Here is an 18,966-nt window from a genome sequence, read left to right as displayed (position 1 = left end):
CATGCAGAGAAGAGCAAAATTCCACGACCAGGATCACCAATTGCACGCAGGTCCATGAGCACAGATCTTGTAAAATTGCTGATCATAGATTCATCGAGCATAGGCGATTGGAGTCATCAGCCAGCAATTTGATGGGGATTGGGCTGTCGTACGAGCTCAGGACGACGGAGCTCGCCGAGACGCGCACCCGCAAAATGCCAACGGGAAATCGCTTTATCGTCGGGTAGTATCTGCATTGGGATGACGGGCTCACCTGATATTGGATCTCCTCTTGAAGGTCGATGCTTTGTTCTCTTTGGAGATCCGAACGAGCCTTGGTCTTTGTGGGAGCACTAGTTGGGTGGCTGGGCCAGTGCTGACACCGCCAGCACTGCAGGCTTGGGGGGTTTTTTTTTGGCGAGCTTTAAGAAGCCAAAATGATGTCAATCTGAAGGTGTCCCCGATGTGTCTGATCTGTTTGCTACCTTTTGCAACCGTGGTCTATCGTAGGTTGGCTTCAGGAGGCCAGCGGAGGGAGCGAGAACTTATAGAAGAGGGAATGCCGATGAGCGCATGTTCTTGTGTCTAGACTCTCTCTGGCAGCTCAGTTCTCCTTTTTGGACGTTAGCTGCTTGGATCGAGGGGCTCAACAGAGTCTAGAGGATTTGTTTAATCCCCTGATGCATCCAAGCATTGCGGGGTCAAGTTTGGGGGGAAGAAGATACAGAGGCGCAGAGGCGCAGAGGTGCCACCTGCGCTCCCTGAAATGGCTTGAATTGGTGACAGGCGCATGCCTTGGATTCGACCGCGCTGACTGTGTGATTGCACCTATACCCAGCAACTGCTATGTACATCCATGACTCGTTACATGCCAACCCTCGAGATAGTGGGTTGACCTTCACTCTTTTGCATACCAAATACCAACGCGAACTCGCCTGTCGCTGAGAAAACTCACCTGCTCCTCCCACAGTCAAATTGCCTCCGCAACCGCGTCTCCGTCTCCCGTCCCAGGCCGCCCAGAACCAACACTGCGAAATCCATCCAGCACAGACAGACCACTTACAAAAGTCCCATGAACAATCCAACCAACATTCGAGACGCATACAGGTCGTTCCCTCCCTAAATTCCACGTTGTTCCATTCCGCGACGCTCCCTGAGCCTGTTCCGGCAAAACCGACCAATACTCTGTACCTATGGGTGTCTCCTGCACCGCCCCGAATCACCCAACCGCCTAGAAGAGGGTCGATACCCTCCATGGCTCGATGGCCTCGACCGACCAAGCGTCAGGCTACTCGGTGACACCTACTCAAGGTCGGTTCAATATCCGACATTCCTCCAGAAAAAGTGACGACTTCTCCGCCTCTCAACGACCCTCTGTCAAAGATGGCCGCTCGCTCTCTGGCGGAAGCGCTCAATATGGCCAAAAGGCTTTCCTCCCCGCCTTTACTCCTGCCAATCCTCCGGGAAGCTTCAGCACCGATCTGAAAAACACCACGCATTCGGGAAGGACTACTCCCCAGACGGAAGTGGCCGGCGTCACCTTTGCTCGTCTACAACCGCAACACAAGGATGTGGACGCTCTTACCACCTCGGAGCAGCGACAAGCTGCGGTACGTGATAAAATTGCAAAGGAGATGAAAATCAAGCTAGGGACTGAGAACATGTTAGAAGCGCTGCTGAGCAAGAACAACAAGCAGACCAAAGAACAGCGGCAAAAGGTTGAAATGGAGTTGGGCTCTTCTAACAGGAAACTGGCCGAATTGAAGCAAGAACTTGACCAGGAGATCATGCGTTCTCAGACCCCGACCACCCCTCCGAACAATCGCATTACCAGTTACTTTCGCGGAAGTCCCCTCAAGTCCCCTGCCCTGGGGCAAAACCAGGGCTCAGACCTCGCGGAGTCGATTGACAGCGAGTCGCCCACGGTGGTGCTTACAGAGACCCTTCAACAACTCGAGGCGGATGGGATGCCTCCAGACTATTACATCGAGCGCGCAAATACTCTAGTCGACCTTCTGAAGCGCAACCCTGGCCTGAAGTACGACCTGGCCTGGAAAGTCTTCAGCGAGCGGGTTCAGATGATGCTGCTCAGCGAAAGCTCCGATGTCGTGGCAGCAGGCTACAGACTCACCCGGCACGCCATTGCGGATCGGAAATCCCTGCAGACCATCCGAACCCTCCACACGGACGAACTAGTCATCCTATCCCTAGTCAAGAAGGCCAACACTATGTTGGAACGCGAGCAAGCGATTAAATTTGTCCGGGCATTTTTGGACGTCAAAGACGGTGTCTACGAGATTTCCCGTGCCGTTGTGCGAAGCCTGGTAGCGGTTGCCGAAACATATGATGATCGACTGAGGGATATCTGCTTGTTGACGCTGGCGGAACTCCTGACGAAGCACACAGAACTGGTCGTTGCTGCAAATGGGATGAGCACCCTTACCGAGGCCCTTGCGGATGGCTCTTTTCCTGCGCCCGAAGGTCTTGTTGCTAGCTTTCTTCACATCCTGGATCATCCACAACAACGCAAGTACTTACACACTGGTCGGGAGTTTGAGGCAATGTTCGCTCCGTTCACAGATCCCTTACTGCTCAACGGCAACGAGGAGAGATTGAAGACGTGTGCTCAGGCAATTGCAGCAATGCTCAAGACTTGGCCTGGCTTCCTCCTTCTGTCGATGAATGGTGCCTCTCCTCTTCGATCTCTGATTGACTCGCTGGTCTATCCCATAACGGCATCTCGGGATATTGTATTGGAGCTCTTTTTCGACATCCTCCGCATAAAACCGCCTTCTTGGTCCACGTCGTTTCTGGCTGGCAGAAGATTGACCACCTACGGAAGGGCCAACACCTTGCCAGTGGAGCAACCTTCTCAGAGACAGCTGGCAGAATATAATGCAGAGGGGAGGTTTGATCTAAGTTACCATTTCTCAGCGTTCGTGCTGGCGGCACTAGTGAAGGCTGGTCTGATCCCTGCACTGGTGGATTTGATCAAGATTGAGGAGGATCTAGCTCTGCGAAGGAAGGCGACACTTTTGCTAACTGAGGTTTTAAAGCTCGCACACCACACTCTACCCGATACTATCAGTTCAGGCATTCAAGTACTTGGCGATCTTGTGCCCAGCAGCATCGACTCCAGCTCCGAAAACACTGCTATCAATATGAGCATGATTTACCAGATCGAAAGCATCAACCGAGCACTCAACAGAACGACTGCCTCTCCATTCGGAAGACTCGAGCAAGTCGATGAATTAGCTGTCGGCCCTCAAACTATTGAAAGAACAAAGTACACGGCTCTGATGGACGGGGATCAGTTCAGGCAGGCCATGGCCGACAGTCAGGTCACAGGTCATTCACAATATATCAAATGGAAATGGGAACTGATCCAAGGCTTGGTTGAAGGGCCGTTGACCAATCCAAAAAGGCTGGAGGAAGCTATCAGGTCTCCTAAATTCATGAAGAGACTGGTGGGATTTTTCCGGCCGTTCAAGTACCGATTTTCTACCATCAGAAACACAAGACCCAACCAGCGATACATTCGCACTGGGTGTGCGTTGATGCGAACACTAACCCAAACCTCACTGGGTGTACAATACCTCGCAGAGAACAAATTGTTGCGGCAAATCGGCGAATGTCTCGCTCAGGTCGATCCACATAGCGGCATCACCTCGTCTAATCCGCTGTTTGAGCGGCATAACATGGCCGAGACGCTCAGCGGAGGCTATTTCGCCATGCTGGGTGCCTTGAGTCACTCTGCTGAGGGGATGCGTCTGATGGAACAGTGGCATATGATGGACATTTTTTACCATCTCGTCGAACTCAAGGATCGAGACGACTTGGTTCGGGCACTTCTGGGGAATATGGATTACACGCTGGACACACATCTCCGGGTGATTCTGTCAAAAGCACTAACCTCAGGCGTCAAAGACATCCGACTCTTTGCGACCAAGCTGCTTCGACGATATGCGGTAGGTCGGGTTCAGTATTCATCTGGACTACAAGATCGCTCAAGCTCGCATTGGGCTCTTCGACTGGTTCTGACGCAATTATACGATCCGGATGTGGAAGTCGGCGAAGTAGCGGTCAAGATCCTTGAAGAAGCCTGTAATCAAAGAAGTCACTTGGAATACGTCGTCAAGTGCAGACCGTCACTGGACCACCTCGGTGAAATTGGCGCCCCTCTTCTATTGCGCTTCCTTTCAACTTCTGTTGGCTACCGATATCTCAGCGGACTCGACTATATCACACAAGAAATGGACGACTGGTTCCTCGGGCGCAATGATGCGTATGTGGCTTTAGTGGAGGCGTCCATTCTTCGAGCATACATGGATGGAAGTGCCAATAAGGCGCATTTCAGCGAAGATGCTGCCGTTGATTTACACGAGGTTGGAATTGCGCCTCCCCATTTCTACCGAGAACTCGCCCGGACGCATGAAGGCTGTAAACTCCTGAAGCAGTCGGGACACTTTTACGAGTTCTCGGCCACAATCCGAGATTTCCGTCTTGACGAAGAAGACCCAGAAATACTGACCAAGGTGAAAGGGTGCATGTGGGCCGTTGGCAACATTGGGTCCATGGACCAAGGTGCACCGTTCTTGGAGGAAGCGGACGTGGTTACCGCCATTGTGAGGATAGCAGAAGGCGCTCAAGTCCTGTCGATGCGCGGCACCGCGTGTTTTGTTCTAGGCCTGATATCACGGACCCTTCACGGATTCGAATTGCTTGCTGAAAATGGGTGGGACACCACGGTAGATCCCCGAGGACGTTCGCTTGGTCTTTGTCTACCCCGTAACTTGGAGGCCTTATGCTTGGTAAGCCCGCCCCTGAGGTTCTGGAGCAAACAGCTAACAATGTAGAAATCGGTTGGGTCTTCCACAGTACCGCAATCACCATCCCCTGAGAACGATGCTAAGTACAAGGCTGCAACGACGGACGAAAACCCTGTTAGAGCCAAGATTCTCAAATCCATTGTCGAGATGGGTAATTCAGTCATGTACAAAAAGGCAGCGGCGGATCTTCACGCGCTCAAAACGAGACAGCCTAGCCACTTTGGCGACACGGAAATGTTTCGGAAAACGCTGGTCATCTTGGAGAGTCATCACTATCGGCTGCAGGCGCGGCACTACATCCTCAACCTGTTCAACAAAGGCTTGATGCGAAAGATTATTTTTGACGAAGAGATGGGAGACTCGACCGAGTCCGATACGGGGTAGCAGCCTCGAGGCGACGTGCGAGACACTACTGGAGAGGACTGATGATTGATTCGAAATGGGGCGAAAGCGTTGTTTCACTCGTACCGTCCCGAACCTTGGGACTTCCGGGAACCAAGATTCGTCGGGCGAATCTTGTAAGGATATAGGGCCTTGAAGGGCCTGGAACAAATGGAAAGGAGGGTCATGTACGTGGCAGGACCAGATCGGCGAAATAGGGTGGCGTATTACGGCTATGTCGCCAACAGCTCTGGACGATGGATTGGGTATGGTTTTCTGCAAGATGCTTGCGGAGCAGAACGGCAAAGAAATATATGGCGTTGTTCTGCATTTGGTCGTAGGTTTGCAATGTTTTTGAGTTGTCCATCTCGCCTTGCTGTTGGCGTACTCCCCAGCAGGAGCAAACTGGCATCGGGATTGTTAGATTGCGCAACAGTCGAGACGGGGAAGAACGCTATGCATGAGGTTAAGGGCTCGACGGTGACAAAATGCATATAGGTGCAGAGCATACATTAGTACCACAGTAGGAAGCCCGCATCTTTGACTAGAGGTGCGTTGATGATATGGGACTTGCTCCTTCCTGTCCCTCGTGTACAACCCTGCCTACAGTACAGCCGCCAGACGTCGAGATCTCATTTGTCACGTGTACGTCGTCACGTCTTGCCATCTGCAAGGGATTGGAAAGTCAGCTGCTAGTCGGCGACCACCAGCAGCCCACCTTGGCCCTGGGTTCCGCACGCCTTCAAGCCCCTCCAGTGACGGTGTCGACGCTGCTGGCCCTTTTCTCGATCCCGTCATCAAGTTAGATCTCGACACCATCGATGTCGCTTGCCACTGCGCGCTACTGCTGTGGCGAACTAAATCTTACCACCAAGCCACCACCAATCAGTCCTTTGGTCCGTGCCAACGCGAAGATGACTGCCGCTGCCCCAGGACCAAGGTCTCTTGTTTCCACACGCCTGGCAACTCTCCGAAGCCCTCGAGGTTCCCTTGCCTCCTCTTTGGCTGCTGCGCCTGACTCGTGCGGTTCCTGACAGCTGTGCGTGTCATCACTTGGGATCTCGAATTGGAGTGCATGGCGTCCTGTCCGACCATATCTCGGTTGAACTCTGCTCAAAGTCAACGACGTAGTTGACTTATCAATTCGATCGCTTTGTCAAAACTACCCATCTATGCAGAGACGTCCTCACCGGGAGGCCTTGCACATCTTCGTCCGATTCACCATATAAAGTCGCTATCGCACACGTACACGGACTTCGAGTCTCCATCCACGTTAACAACCCTTGGCTCCTCTCGATTACCTTGATTCATCTCACCAAGGGGACTCAGATCACTCATCCTTGCCTACCTCGACCACAGGCGGCAATCTAGCAGACAAATTGTGGATGTTTTGGAGGCAAGAAGCGCAGGTGCGACCACGCGCTTCATATGGATCATACATATAGTCTGCATTGACTGGTTTTTAAACACATGAAAGAGCAGGGATACCCAGGACAAATCTCAAAACCTAGTCACTCATTGCGCAGATGAGTGATGGATCACAGCCTGCGACGACACCCCAGTCCGGGTTCGACGCTCACCGCCATGCCCGGGATGTTGTCAGATTATTCCAGTGCTCACAGTGCTCATTGCCGCTCCGCGAGCCTATGACCTTACCATGCGGCAATACCCTTTGTCGGCCATGTCTACCACCGCTGTACAAACGGGAGAACATCTCTTACCCCATTGTCGAGGGCCGGTCTGAGGGCTTTGTTTGTCCGTTTGAGGGTTGTAGCTCGGAGCATTCAGTTGGTGATTGCGGGACCGATGTGACCCTCAACAAGATCGGGCAAATCGTGAAGACCTTCATATCGAACTACAAGAAGGAAACCTCCGGCATTTCGCTTTTGCTGGAGGAAAATTTGAACGGGCTTGAACTCGTTGACACTTCCTCTGAAGTGACACCTCAGCCACGCGTTCTTCCCGGGGGTCGCATCGCTGCGACGTATTTTTTGGCAGACATGGGCGAGCTGAGTTATTCCTCCGACGTTACTTACACGCCCGTCGATGCTGGCACCGCCGACACCATCAGAGCTGCCGACGTGGCACTTCTGGAGAATTTGAGGGAAGCCGTCCGAGTCGAACTAGAGTGTCAGGTCTGTTACCAGATCATGCTGGATCCTCTTACGACCTCGTGTGGACATACGTTCTGTAGAAGGTGCTTTTGCCGGGCCATGGATCATACCAATCATTGCCCAATGTGTCGTCGCTTACTGCCACTGGTTCATACCCAGCAGGCAACACCCAGCAACAAGCGAGTGACGCGTCTGATCCAAGATTTGTTGCCCGATCTTCTAGTGGCGAGGAGAGCCCTTGCCGAACAAGAAGACATGGTTGATGAAGAGACGCATTTACCCCTCTTTCCTTGTACCTTGGTATACCCCCAGATGCCGACATTCCTGCATATTTTCGAACCGCGGTATCGATTAATGGTTAGGAGAGTTCTGGAGAACGGCACACGCAAGTTCGGCATGTTGGCGTACAAGCCTCACAGCGAATACCAACAAGGCGGCCCTCATTGGCAGGAATATGGAACAGTCTTGTTCATTGAACGAATAGAAATGTTGGCTGATGGTCGGAGCCTTTTGGAAACGAGGGGTTTGTACAAATTTCGAGTCGTTGAGACAGGAATGCTTGATGGCTATCTCACTGGTCGAATACAACGCTTTGATGACATCAGTTTGCAGGAAGAGGAGGCAATAGAGGCGAGGGAGACGACCATACCAGTACAGCCTGAGGATGATGATCTTGTTCGACTCCAGCGCTCATCCACGCAGCAGCTTCTGGAATACGGACTGGGCTTTGTTCGACAAGCTCAAGCACGCTCAGCACAATGGTTACATCAACGGGTGCTTGCCGCCTACGGACAACCACCAGAGGACCCGGCGACCTTCCCTTACTGGCTCGCGAGTGTCTTGCCGATCGCAGAGACGGAGAAGTATGCGCTTCTACCGGCCACGAGCGTGAGAGAACGATTGAAGATTACGACCGCGTGGATCTACCGACTTGAGCAAGCACGCTGGTAAGTCGATATTTCTTCTCCCCTTTTTGCTGGGCCCATTGTGCCTGACATGGTATGCCTGAAGTGAGGACGAAGCAGAGCTGGCTGCGAAAGCCCTAGAACAACAAGATCTCCGTGAGCAGGAGATTCGTGAAACTGCTGCAACTAATCAGACTGCACCTGTTGAGCCTCGTTTAATGGAAGCCGGCGAGACTGAGGTCGCCGAGGCCGAGGCGCACGAGAGTGAAAATTCCCAGGCTGAAGCTCGAACAGCTGATGCTCGCGAGAGTTGAACTCCAGAGGCAGATCAACTGTGAATGAGTGGTGTCTCAAGCAGAGAGGAGAGTCTGAAGGGTTCCAGTCTTAGACACCGGCCACAAGGGATATTCAGGCACTCTCACTAACGCGCTTATCCATACCAGAAAAAGAGCATGAAAACTAACTTCTCCCAACCTGTACAGGCACCAATCGTCCTCCTGTATTGTCTTGTGACTGGCCGCTTTTGTGGGTCTCACGACAGTGAACTTATTCTTGTGCATAATTTTCTTCAAGGATCAATGATCTATTCATTTGGTTTACCCGCTTCATGAGCGAAAGTATTGGCCGAGTTGGCCGTGTGGGCAGCATTTCCAAGGCGTCAATATTAACGAGTTGTATGGTCCCCGTCGGCCTGACGGCCATTGTACCCCTTCTCATATCTCTAACGGTGCGCTCCCCGAATGGACAGGCATGGCTATATGCATGAGCATAACGAGGCTTCATGACAATAGGTTGGGAGAAGAAAGGGGAGTTACTACTAAGGGCAATTGTGTTGGGGCAGAGAGAACTAGAACTACTGAAGAATTTGATTCACGCTATGCCGCCTGAAAGTTTTCCACAAGTCTGAACAGCTCACGATTACGTGGAAAAACAACAAGTTCCGCTCAGCGTCTAGCATACCTTTCCCCCCATTTCCCTCGGCGGTGTCCTGGCCTCTCATTGAGAGAGGGGGTTCTAGAGCAACCGTACAACAACCACAAGGTACGATGGATTGATCACAAATGGCGGCACCCCCTACAGCACCGCCTCATACCGTCGAGCAAGGCCCCACCCACCGACCCCACTAGATCGTTTTGATTCTCAGTAGAGGGCCAAACATTGTCGCAGTCTGTCGAAGTGTGGGAGTTGTAGGGGTCTCCCAAGGTCCAAGGAATTTGTTTGATCTTTCATCTTTATCATTCGACTGAGGCAAATATTGACTAAAATTCGGGTCAATAAAACACATTCTTCATACAAGTGGGGACTATTAATAGAGATGTTAGCGGATGACTTGGCCAGTGCTGGAGCATGGTTAGAACAGAGAGGTTGGAAGGGGGGAGGTGGTTTGGTTTGGCAAGGCATACGATGGACAAGGCTGAGATCTGGGAGTGTGCAAGATATAGGGCAGCGAGAGGATGCCGTCCATTTGGTCACTCGTGCCACCTAATGTTAAGTAATAATATTATGTTAATACTCGGTACTATTAGGTGGTTAAACGTGTCCGTTCTCGGTTTAGGCCACTTAACGCTTCAGGTATGGTCAGGCAATCCTGTACACCGCCGCTTGATGCCGCTATGAGAATCAACACCAGCCTTCGTCGGCAAACCCCGCCTCGGTCCCTTTACACCCCCCCGCGATCTCTCACTGCTCTCGTTTCCCATCGATATATCATCTGGTATTCTTAAGCAAGACACAAATAGAGAGTGAAGAGGCTACTATAGATCTCACCAGCAGTGAGCCATCAGGCTGTAGCCTGTAGGGCAGCACTTTCGGAGCCGAACTCTGGTCGAACTACAACTAAACAGCCGGCTAAGCCGCCATGAGTACAAGCGGAAAGAACCCTGACTGCAAGCAATCCGCCAGTGCCTTCTCTCTCAACTTAACAATACTATATAAGCTGTATATGATATAAAGTTACTAACAACAGATGGTCTTGGTAGGGTCATAGCTGAGGAAAAAGACTCGGCTAGCTAGCACCGCCCGTCCGATCTTAACAACACGGCCAACTCCTTCGTGTCAGAGAATATCTTTTGTTTAGCCTAGATTGCCGCTTGTCAGAGCGATATCTGTGCCGCAAATCCCTGTCATGGTGAGGCGGACAAGGACCTCGAGATATAAATCTCGAAGCCTAAAAGGCAAAAAGGCCTTATGCGGACCCCGAAGCAATAATCATGTATACTACGACTTCATACATCTGCTCAAGAATGTCACGTGAAGAGCAGGGGCAGACTTGAGGCGAAATTTCCCAGCATCAACAGGGTACCCACGAACTGCAGTTCATTAAACGGCCTGGCCGCCTTGGTGACCGCGATGGGCCTGGACATGTTTGGTAATGTTTCGACTGCGACACCAAATAGAAAAATGGCTACAGAAGTTACAACCCCAACAAGGCTATGTGGAATCCCTTGAACGACTGTCATGATCCTTTCCTCAGTCGTATCAAGCGTTGCCACTGAATGCAAGAGACATCACAGTTTCACTCTGATTCATCTTCGCTTCCCTCGGCTTTACGTTCGAGACGGATCAATTTGGCACCTGGGAGGTGTGTTGGGTTCAGCACTTGGTGGTGCTGTCGGTCCATGGTTGACCATCAAATCACCCCATCTACAACTGCAACTGGCCTTTTCAGGTGTTTAGATGGATGCCAGAGTCTGGGAGATGTGGGGTTTCCGCCTATCTAAGTTGTCTTTCCTGTCTGTGTGCCCGGGCCGCCACTCTAGACAGTACAGCTCCTTGAGGCTCAATTCCAGATCTGGTTGATTCATCATACTATTACAGCTGCAAATTCTCGAGGCTGAGAAGCCCTTTGCCCGCTACTGTCGAATTTTCGACCAATTCTTTAAGCCGTCGGGAAAGTTCCGCTGCATTGGAGCCGCCATGGGGAATTAGTTAACGTGCCAGTCAGTGGTTCTACTCCATGTTTACCCAGTACCGTAGCCTAGGCCCACAAACCCCGATCGTGGGTGCCGAGACACATAAGATGAATCGCGAAGTCAGTCCCACATCCCCGCCCCGTGAGAGTTGCTCGCCCAACCCTCTCATCGCTGAATTCTCCATTACATCTGCAGCCATTCTCATCAACAGAGCGAAATGGCACCCTCTACAAGGAACAATGAAGGCACTGCTACCACATATTCATTGTTCCCACTTGTCTGGGCATCTCAGTCCCCGAAAGCCAATCGCGCATGTCGAGAGTGCAACCGGTGAGGGCTCTCTCAGCAGTCGGTTCTATCTGAAAGCTCAATCTGATTGCTGCCAGGAAAAAGACCAAGTGTATGTGTCCATGCTCGATCGGTTGACTGCCAGGGTCCGCTCTGATCTCGGCAGGCGATATGCAGCGCCCGACTTGCGGCTTGTGTCAGCGCGTTGGTAGTATATGCACATTTCCGCTTCAACAAAGCTCTCTTCGACCGCATAAAATTTCCAAAGCTTTGGCAAGATCAAATTTGAGTCGCAATGCTCGTTGCGAGTGCCGTAGTGAGCCTTCCGCTCTCCATATTCACTATGCTAACACCGAAGAAGCACCTTTCGCCGACATCCCGCAGTCCGAAGTGACGGGGAACAGAAAAGAAACCGATTGTGTTCTTGTGCAGGATAGCGCTCTCGAACAGGTGTCTTCACACTCGGGGGCGACGGCCAACTTCAAAAACGCCACATTTATCAGCGACACCTCCACCCGCAATGTGCAGAGCTCAGATGACAGACATGTTGCTTCCAATACCTCAAGGAGTCCTACAGTTGACCCGCTTGAACAGCAAACCATCGCATATGAGAGCCCCTCACATCAAGACCTATCAACAGTCTTCTTTCCCTTGTCCCCGATTTCCGATAATCCTCGTGTCCCATCCATGGTCTTGGAGGGTCCATCAAATATGGCAACATATTCCCATTCAAATGACTGGCACCTTCCCCCGGGTGTGGCCGAACACCTGTAAGCGGATGCCATCTTTTGTCACTCTTCGGCGGCTGATCTTGTCAGGATTGATCTTTTCTTCGAGAGAATCCATCAGTGGATCCCTATTTTCCATCGTCCGCGTTTTTATCAAAAGTACTTGATAAAATTGGGTTCCACAACATCGCTTGTGCCTCGACACAGTTTAAGCTCCGAAGAGGTGCTCATTTTCAACTGTATATTCGCATTTGCTGCTAGATTCTCTGCATCGGCCCACTTCCAAGGGAAGCCACCACTGGAGAGAGGCGCCGTTTTTGCTGATCACGCGACTGCAATATACAACGACCTCGTTCGAGCCGTCGAGGAACCAACGCTTGAATATATCAAAGGATGTGTGCTTCTTACTTGCTACCATTTCTGCGAAGGGTCATGCCATCGCGGCTCACTTATGACGGGTATCATAATCCGTCTTGCTTATGATATCGGGCTTAACCGTGTTGACGAAGACGGAGATCAAGAGCTAGGAAGACCCCCAGATGATTCAGGCTCCGCCGTGGAGGAATGGATTCGCAAGGAGGAGCTTCGCCGGTTGTGGTGGGTAATATGGGAGATGGACACCTTTGGGGCTACCATTTCATGCCAACCATATAGCCTCGACAGACGTCGGGTGCAGGTCCAGCTTCCAGTCTCCACCAAATATTGGTTTTCTGGAACTCCTGTTCAGTCCGCTGCTCTTGGAAGCCGGCTAGGATCGGTTTGGAAAGCTCTGAAGAGTTCACCAAATCAAGATGAACGAGCATGGTTTTTGATTAGCAACTACCTGATGGCATGCGCGCACGACGCCGAACGTCGACCAACAATCATCTCACCCGAGGAAATGGCGGAATTGGAGTACGCCTTGGGCTGTTTCAACTTGGCGTTGCCGACTCACTTCCACCTTTGCACATTCTCCTTCGACGACGAGGACTTTGCGAAGAGCAACTATATCCTTTCGACACAACTCATGATCCAAACGTTAGTATCTCAGAGATCCTGGCCACTTTTATTATACTGATGCACTTTAGCGCCCGGGTCTGTTTGGAAAAGGCAAAGGAAGCAAAAGCCCAGCAGTGCAGATCGTTATCAACCGAGTATCGCAACGATGAGTTCACAAAGAAAATGACATCAGAATTGGTCCGTATTGTCCACGCATGGTCGCCTGGACGTATCCCTTTGAATCACCCTATTATGTGTTGTACCTTGCTAGGCCCAGGAGCCTTATTTGTTCAGAATGATGGGTTCACACAGCAGAGCCAGGAGGTTTCAGAATTGTTCCTGTTGCACTGCTCTAAATATTGGAATCTAGGGAAAGTGATGCTTCGTATGCGTTCCTTGTTGGGACTACCCTATACATTTTGAGTATACGCTAACATGTGCAGGGTTGCTTGAAATTATCAAATTTTACACTGAATCGAGTCAAGACGTGGCTGAATCCAAAGAGAAAGAACTGGTGAGGCGATTTTCGATGTTAATACCGCCTTACCGGAAGAGAAGGTGTTCTGTGGCGTCCGGAAATGATCCAGATCCTCGCCTGCCAGACTTGACCATTCCGAACGCCTCGCTTGATTTCAACCAGAGCAATTCATCTGCGACCGAACATCTGTCTGTTGATGTCGGGAAGCGTATTGGCCGAGTGAAAGACGGAAATTTTGAAGTCCGAGCGAGGCCTCAAAATGGGGATCATGCCGTATCCTCAAACACCTTGGCCCACTCCGATGATGACAAAGGACAACACAATTTATTTGACAACATTTTCGACGACATTGGGCAATATGTCTCTGGGGATAGTCCTGAATTCAACAACTCATTTCTACATGTGGTCAGTGCGCCAGGGCATGTGGAAGATGGCTGGATGTTATAAACATTGATCATTTGGCATCCATAATGCATTATACCACCTGCAGAAGAGGAGACAAAATTCATTCAGATGATACTACTGTTGGAATACAGCTAGCAACTCGATACGTCCGGGGTCTTGCTTCATGTCTCCAATTGTTCCCGTAAATCTCTTGATGGGTATTGAGTTGTGCGGCTTCGATCCTCTGTTTTCAGCTAGCCAGCTTGACGATGCTTTTTTACCTGTGCAGGTAAGAAGGATATCAGCAACAGCGAGCTCTGCAGGAGACACCACTCCTTGCCCAACACGCCAGGCAACGTGGTCGTCTGGGCGAACTAGTACAACATCCCGCTCCCAAATATCGCGAACATTTCTCTCGTTCGGAAGGTGGACGACGTCGAGCGGCACGTTGACATGTGACGCAACAGAGGTAAATTCTTTCGCAAACTCTCCATTCATTGTGAAGTCTATCAGGGTATATTCTGATCCGAACAAGTCATAGATACTTGTCTTGCCGTCGGCAAGGAAGACGTGCGGCGCTCGAGCTCCCGGCCATGTTGAGGGTGTGTAGTTCCTTACATTCCACTCAGGCTCTTTCTCAAGCCCGCTGTCAGCGGCTTTGTCAGTTAGCACAATTGGAGACCTATTGTACCGATAGTCCATTTCAATGCCGAGATCTTGGTTCTCGCCATCATTGGTGAGCACATGGGCCCGAATTCGTCGACGGAGCTCCTGGCCTTCGGGTGTGTCGGAAATGGCCAGTGTGTGTCCTTGTGTCTTGACCCAATCAATGTACTTTAGGTGAACCTGGGTGTGAACACCAGACATGTCGACATTTCGCAAAGCGACCGGGCGGCGCTCTGCTTCATACGAATCCAAAAGCGAACTACCGCCATAGCCGTGGAGGAAGGTTGCAAGTTTCCAGCCGATATCGAACGCATCTCCAAGACCGGTGTTCATCCCATAGCCACCGAAAGGAATATTTTGGTGCGCTACCTCATGAGTGAGCACTTTATCGCAACCGAGCAGCCCGAGTTAGGCCGACGAAGGGTTCTTACCAGAATCACCCACCAGGAATACCTTTCCTTTCTCAGATCGATATTGGTCAGCAACACACAAATTTGGTCTCCAAGAGCTCTGAACCAGAATCTTGTCAATCTTGATCTTGTGCTTCATGGCAGAGCCACCAAGAACCTCATATACCGCCTCGGTAGGATCAATATTTCCTACGTCTGTTCCCAAGGGGATCGGCAAATGGGTTGTCCAAGTATCTTTTTCATCTTGGCTGATAATGATGCCGCCGTTTGAGAAGAATATGTGCCAAAATCGGCCCTGTTTGTGAAGGCTTTCGAGATCCCGGGACTTGAAGTGAACGAGAAACATTGCCATAGGCCTATCGGATACTGGTCAGGAGGGGGAGAAGAAGCAGGAGTATATGTCTCTTACATTGGTCCTCCGGTGAGCTCAATGCCTATACTTTTCCTGACTCGACTCCCAGCCCCATCACAGCCTGCCACATATTGGCTCCGGATCACGTGGAGGGCACCAGTCGTCATGTCCGTCAATTCAGACTCGACAACGTCTTCAAGCTCTCTGAGCGACTCAAATTTGACTCCCCAGTAGCTGTCAATGAGAGGCTCCGCCTCGATGACTTCTTTGAGCCACGCTTCAAAGATTTCTTGGGAACATCTTTGGTAGGGATAACGAGGCATGGATCCATCATTTCGTTCCTGTATCTTGGATTGACAGACGTTGGGGGACGGTAGATCCTACTCGGTCTCGTTAGGCTGTGTGCCTCAAAGAAGCCGGTAACCTTCAACTTATCGTACCCACTTCGCAATCAGTTCTCCTCCCTCGGAAAGGCCGGTGCTGAACAGACAATCCAGCGAATACTCAGGAGGAACACCTGCAGGGCCAAATCAGCCACCACATTCAGAAACCAAACCATGTATTCTCCTTTGCGTCCAAACACGCGCACCCTCCTCATGCCGTGGGGATCTCGGTCAACTTACCTTTCTCTCGAATTTTCCCAGCCAGGCCCAATCTGCCTAGCAGTTCCATCGATCGACAATTTGTGATGTCCATTTTTGGCCACTTTGTCGTTTCATGATTGCGTTCCACAAGGACATTCCGTATACCGTGCTTCGCAAGCTGCAGTGAGGTAATCAGGCCAGCCGGACCTCCACCTACAACCAGCACAGGGGTTTCAGATGGAAGCCTTCGGGCCGCTTTGCTAACTCGCGCAGTTTCCTTTTGAGCGTTCAGTCAGTATTTATAGATTGATTTCGTCGCCCGAATTGGAGTTACTTTACTAACCATGTTTTATAAGGGTCCGAAAGTAAGTCCTAGCGAAATCTCAGTCGAAAACAATGCCAGTCACTTTTAAGTGCATTTCCTCCTGGCTGTTACGGAATTGCCGTGTCCTGAACTTATCATATCAGCATTGTGCGCCCGGCTTCACGGTGTCGTCGGGCCATTTCTCCATATGGAATGTGATACCGTCTTTTTCGGATTTTGATAGCTCACTATGCCTGATCGGTAACATGACCGTGCCCACTGCCATATGCGGTTTGTGGTCCCACAAAGGCTACCCCAACCTGTTTTGTGGGACGAATTCTGGAGTAATTGACAAGACTCCTTCATTCGTATAGAAATCTCCCGTCTCCACAAGAAAATAGCATTCCTCAGACGGCCAGGTCTCAATCGGGTTATGATACCGTCCCCCGGGCTATTCGACAGATTCATGGTTCTGTCTCCCCAGATGTCCCTCCACACTTCTGGAGAAATAGATCAAGAATACCTTGAACTCTGGGCTATGATATTGATATTGATATCACCAACACCCACACCCGCACACAGCAACTTTGGTCTTTCCTTGACTTGCTACTCGAGTCTCTAGTTTGTTCAACGTCCCAGAAACAAGTTCACTTTGCATCTATGGCTTTCCTTTTCATCATTCTCGCCGTGTCTACAGCGGCTGTCGGCCTGGTATACATCTACCTCTTTGTCGGCAGGAGAGGTCGTCACTATCCTGATGGTAATTTTCATGTTTCCACCATCCCTTGACTTCATGGCCTGATGCGCTGATGCTTTTAAGGCCCGCCTACTTTGCCACTGATTGGGAATCTTCATCAGCTCCCTCAAAAAGGGGCACACTTCAAGTACGGTGCATTTCACCCTGCATGATTAGAGTATAGGATTCTCTGACCAAGACACCCCAATCTCCTCAGGTTTACCGAGCTGGCCAAAACTTACGGTGGCATGTTTTCGCTCAAGCTTGGAACCGGCACCGCGGTTGTCCTCACTGATCGCCGCATAATTAGGGAGCTGTTGGACAAGAAGAGCTCGATTTCCAGCAACCGGCCGGTATCGTTTGTGTCACAGAACATTATCACAAGTGGTGACCACCTCCTGGTGATGGACTATGGGGCTAGGTGGAGAGCATTCAGAAAGCTGATTCACCAAGAGTTCATGGAATCCATGTGTGAGAAAAATCATCTCAAGCTCCAGAATGCCGAGTCGGTTCAGATGCTACGAGATTTCCTCATTTCTCCTGAGAATCACATGCTTCACCCCAAGAGGTTTAGCAACAGCGTCATTATGTCCATACGTGAGTATAGCCGTTCCAACGAAGGTTGCCTGAGAAAGAACCAAGACTGCTAATTCTGAAGATGATCGCGGCTAGTCTTTGGCATTCGGACTCCATCTCATGATACTCCTCACATGACAAAGTTGTACGACCTGATGGAAAGCTGGTCCAAAGTCATGGAGACCGGTGCCACGCCGCCAGTCGATTTCTACCCATTTTTAAAGTGGATTCCAGAACAATTCCTCGGGAATTGGGTCCGTCGGGCAGCCCATGTCCGGGACGAGATGAACGCGTTATATAGCCAGGTTATTACCAGCGTGGTCAAACGCCGCCAAGTGTCAGGCAGCAAAGACTCCTTCATCGACAAAATCCTAGATAAGCAGGACAAGCTCGGCATGAGTATGCACGAGGTCTACTTCCTCGGGGGTGTCGCGATGGAAGGAGGCTCCGACACGTCGTCTGCCGTCATCACTTCCTGCATCCAGGCGCTAACAAAATGGCCACACATCCAGAAGAAAGCGCAGCAGGAAATTGATGCCGTCGTTAACGAGGACAGAAGCCCGGTTTGGTCTGACTACTCTAAGTTACCATATGTGAGTGCGATAGTTAAGGAAGCGATGAGATGGAGGCCAGTTACTCCGCTCAGCTTTCCTCACTGTCTTGCTGAAGGTGCGATGCGCGATTTCCTCCCGGCTTTCATGACATCAATGGGCACGAAGCTAACATCGTCATTTGGTACGACGCAGACGAATGGGTCGACAGCAAATTCCTGCCCAAGGGCACCATCATCATAATCAACGTGTGGGGATTACACCATGACGAAACTAAATTTCCTAACCACGACATCTTCGACCCAGATCATTATGCAGGCCGCACTTTACTCGCATCCGAGTACGCAGCCTCAGCCGATTACGAGAGTCGCGACCACTATGCCTACGGGGCCGGACGTCGTCTGTGCCCCGGCATCCACCTTGCCGAGCGGAACCTCTTCCAGGCGATTTCCAAGTTACTTTGGGCGTTCAACTTCGAGAGAGGCGAGGACGAGTCTGGCAGGCCAGTTGAACCAGACACAGATCCCGTCACGGGATATAGTGAGGGGTTCCTTGTTTGTGCAAAACCCTTTCCTTGCAAGATTACGGTCAGGTCGGAGACGAGGAGGGAGACGATCATGAGAGAATTTCAACGAGCTCGGGAGGAAGTCTTCCACAAGTATGAAGAGTAGTGTGGTCTTCAGATACTTGCTTGTGTTGACAATTCAACAACAAACTGTGCTACAGCGTAACCCGGCTGCGGACAGAGGATCTTGTGTCGAGGACTGTGAACCCTCTCTATTTCCCTGCATACCTTATAAAATGTTCTACA

At 50.9% G+C, this 18,966-nt stretch overlaps 5 protein-coding genes across 5 annotated transcripts; 4 read left to right on the top strand and 1 right to left on the bottom strand.

Moving 5' to 3' along the window:
* Positions 1-1,241: 1,241 nt before the first annotated feature.
* On the top strand, positions 1,242-5,192 carry Z519_07541 (uncharacterized protein; the record flags this gene model as incomplete). Its single annotated transcript, XM_016765274.1, has 2 exons — positions 1,242-4,790; positions 4,836-5,192. 2 exons carry the CDS (start codon positions 1,242-1,244, stop codon positions 5,190-5,192), a joined length of 3,906 nt encoding a protein of 1,301 aa, XP_016618243.1.
* A 1,523-nt stretch (positions 5,193-6,715) lies between these two features.
* Z519_07540 (uncharacterized protein) lies at positions 6,716-8,522 on the top strand (the record flags this gene model as incomplete). The annotated part of the gene is made up of 2 exons (XM_016765273.1): positions 6,716-8,250; positions 8,315-8,522. The coding sequence occupies 2 exons, from the start codon at positions 6,716-6,718 to the stop codon at positions 8,520-8,522; spliced, it is 1,743 nt and encodes a 580-aa protein (XP_016618242.1).
* A 2,815-nt stretch (positions 8,523-11,337) lies between these two features.
* Positions 11,338-14,039, top strand: Z519_07539 (uncharacterized protein; the record flags this gene model as incomplete). The annotated part of the gene is made up of 6 exons (XM_016765272.1): positions 11,338-11,450; positions 11,507-11,520; positions 11,575-12,178; positions 12,227-13,153; positions 13,204-13,499; positions 13,558-14,039. The coding sequence occupies 6 exons, from the start codon at positions 11,338-11,340 to the stop codon at positions 14,037-14,039; spliced, it is 2,436 nt and encodes an 811-aa protein (XP_016618241.1).
* A 72-nt stretch (positions 14,040-14,111) lies between these two features.
* On the bottom strand, positions 14,112-16,334 carry Z519_07538 (uncharacterized protein; the record flags this gene model as incomplete). The annotated part of the gene is made up of 6 exons (XM_016765271.1): positions 14,112-15,007; positions 15,074-15,408; positions 15,462-15,784; positions 15,845-15,921; positions 16,028-16,265; positions 16,332-16,334. The coding sequence occupies 6 exons, from the start codon at positions 16,332-16,334 to the stop codon at positions 14,112-14,114; spliced, it is 1,872 nt and encodes a 623-aa protein (XP_016618240.1).
* Positions 16,335-16,952: 618 nt separating this feature from the next.
* Z519_07537 (uncharacterized protein) lies at positions 16,953-18,826 on the top strand (the record flags this gene model as incomplete). Its single annotated transcript, XM_016765270.1, has 5 exons — positions 16,953-17,052; positions 17,113-17,176; positions 17,246-17,625; positions 17,701-18,273; positions 18,324-18,826. 5 exons carry the CDS (start codon positions 16,953-16,955, stop codon positions 18,824-18,826), a joined length of 1,620 nt encoding a protein of 539 aa, XP_016618239.1.
* Positions 18,827-18,966: the final 140 nt, after the last annotated feature.

This window comes from Cladophialophora bantiana (assembly GCF_000835475.1).
Source record: "Cladophialophora bantiana CBS 173.52 unplaced genomic scaffold supercont1.11, whole genome shotgun sequence".
Lineage (NCBI taxonomy): Eukaryota > Fungi > Ascomycota > Eurotiomycetes > Chaetothyriales > Herpotrichiellaceae > Cladophialophora > Cladophialophora bantiana.
The sequence above is the reverse complement of the archived record's forward strand: the minus strand, read 5'-3'. Positions and strand labels throughout refer to the sequence as shown.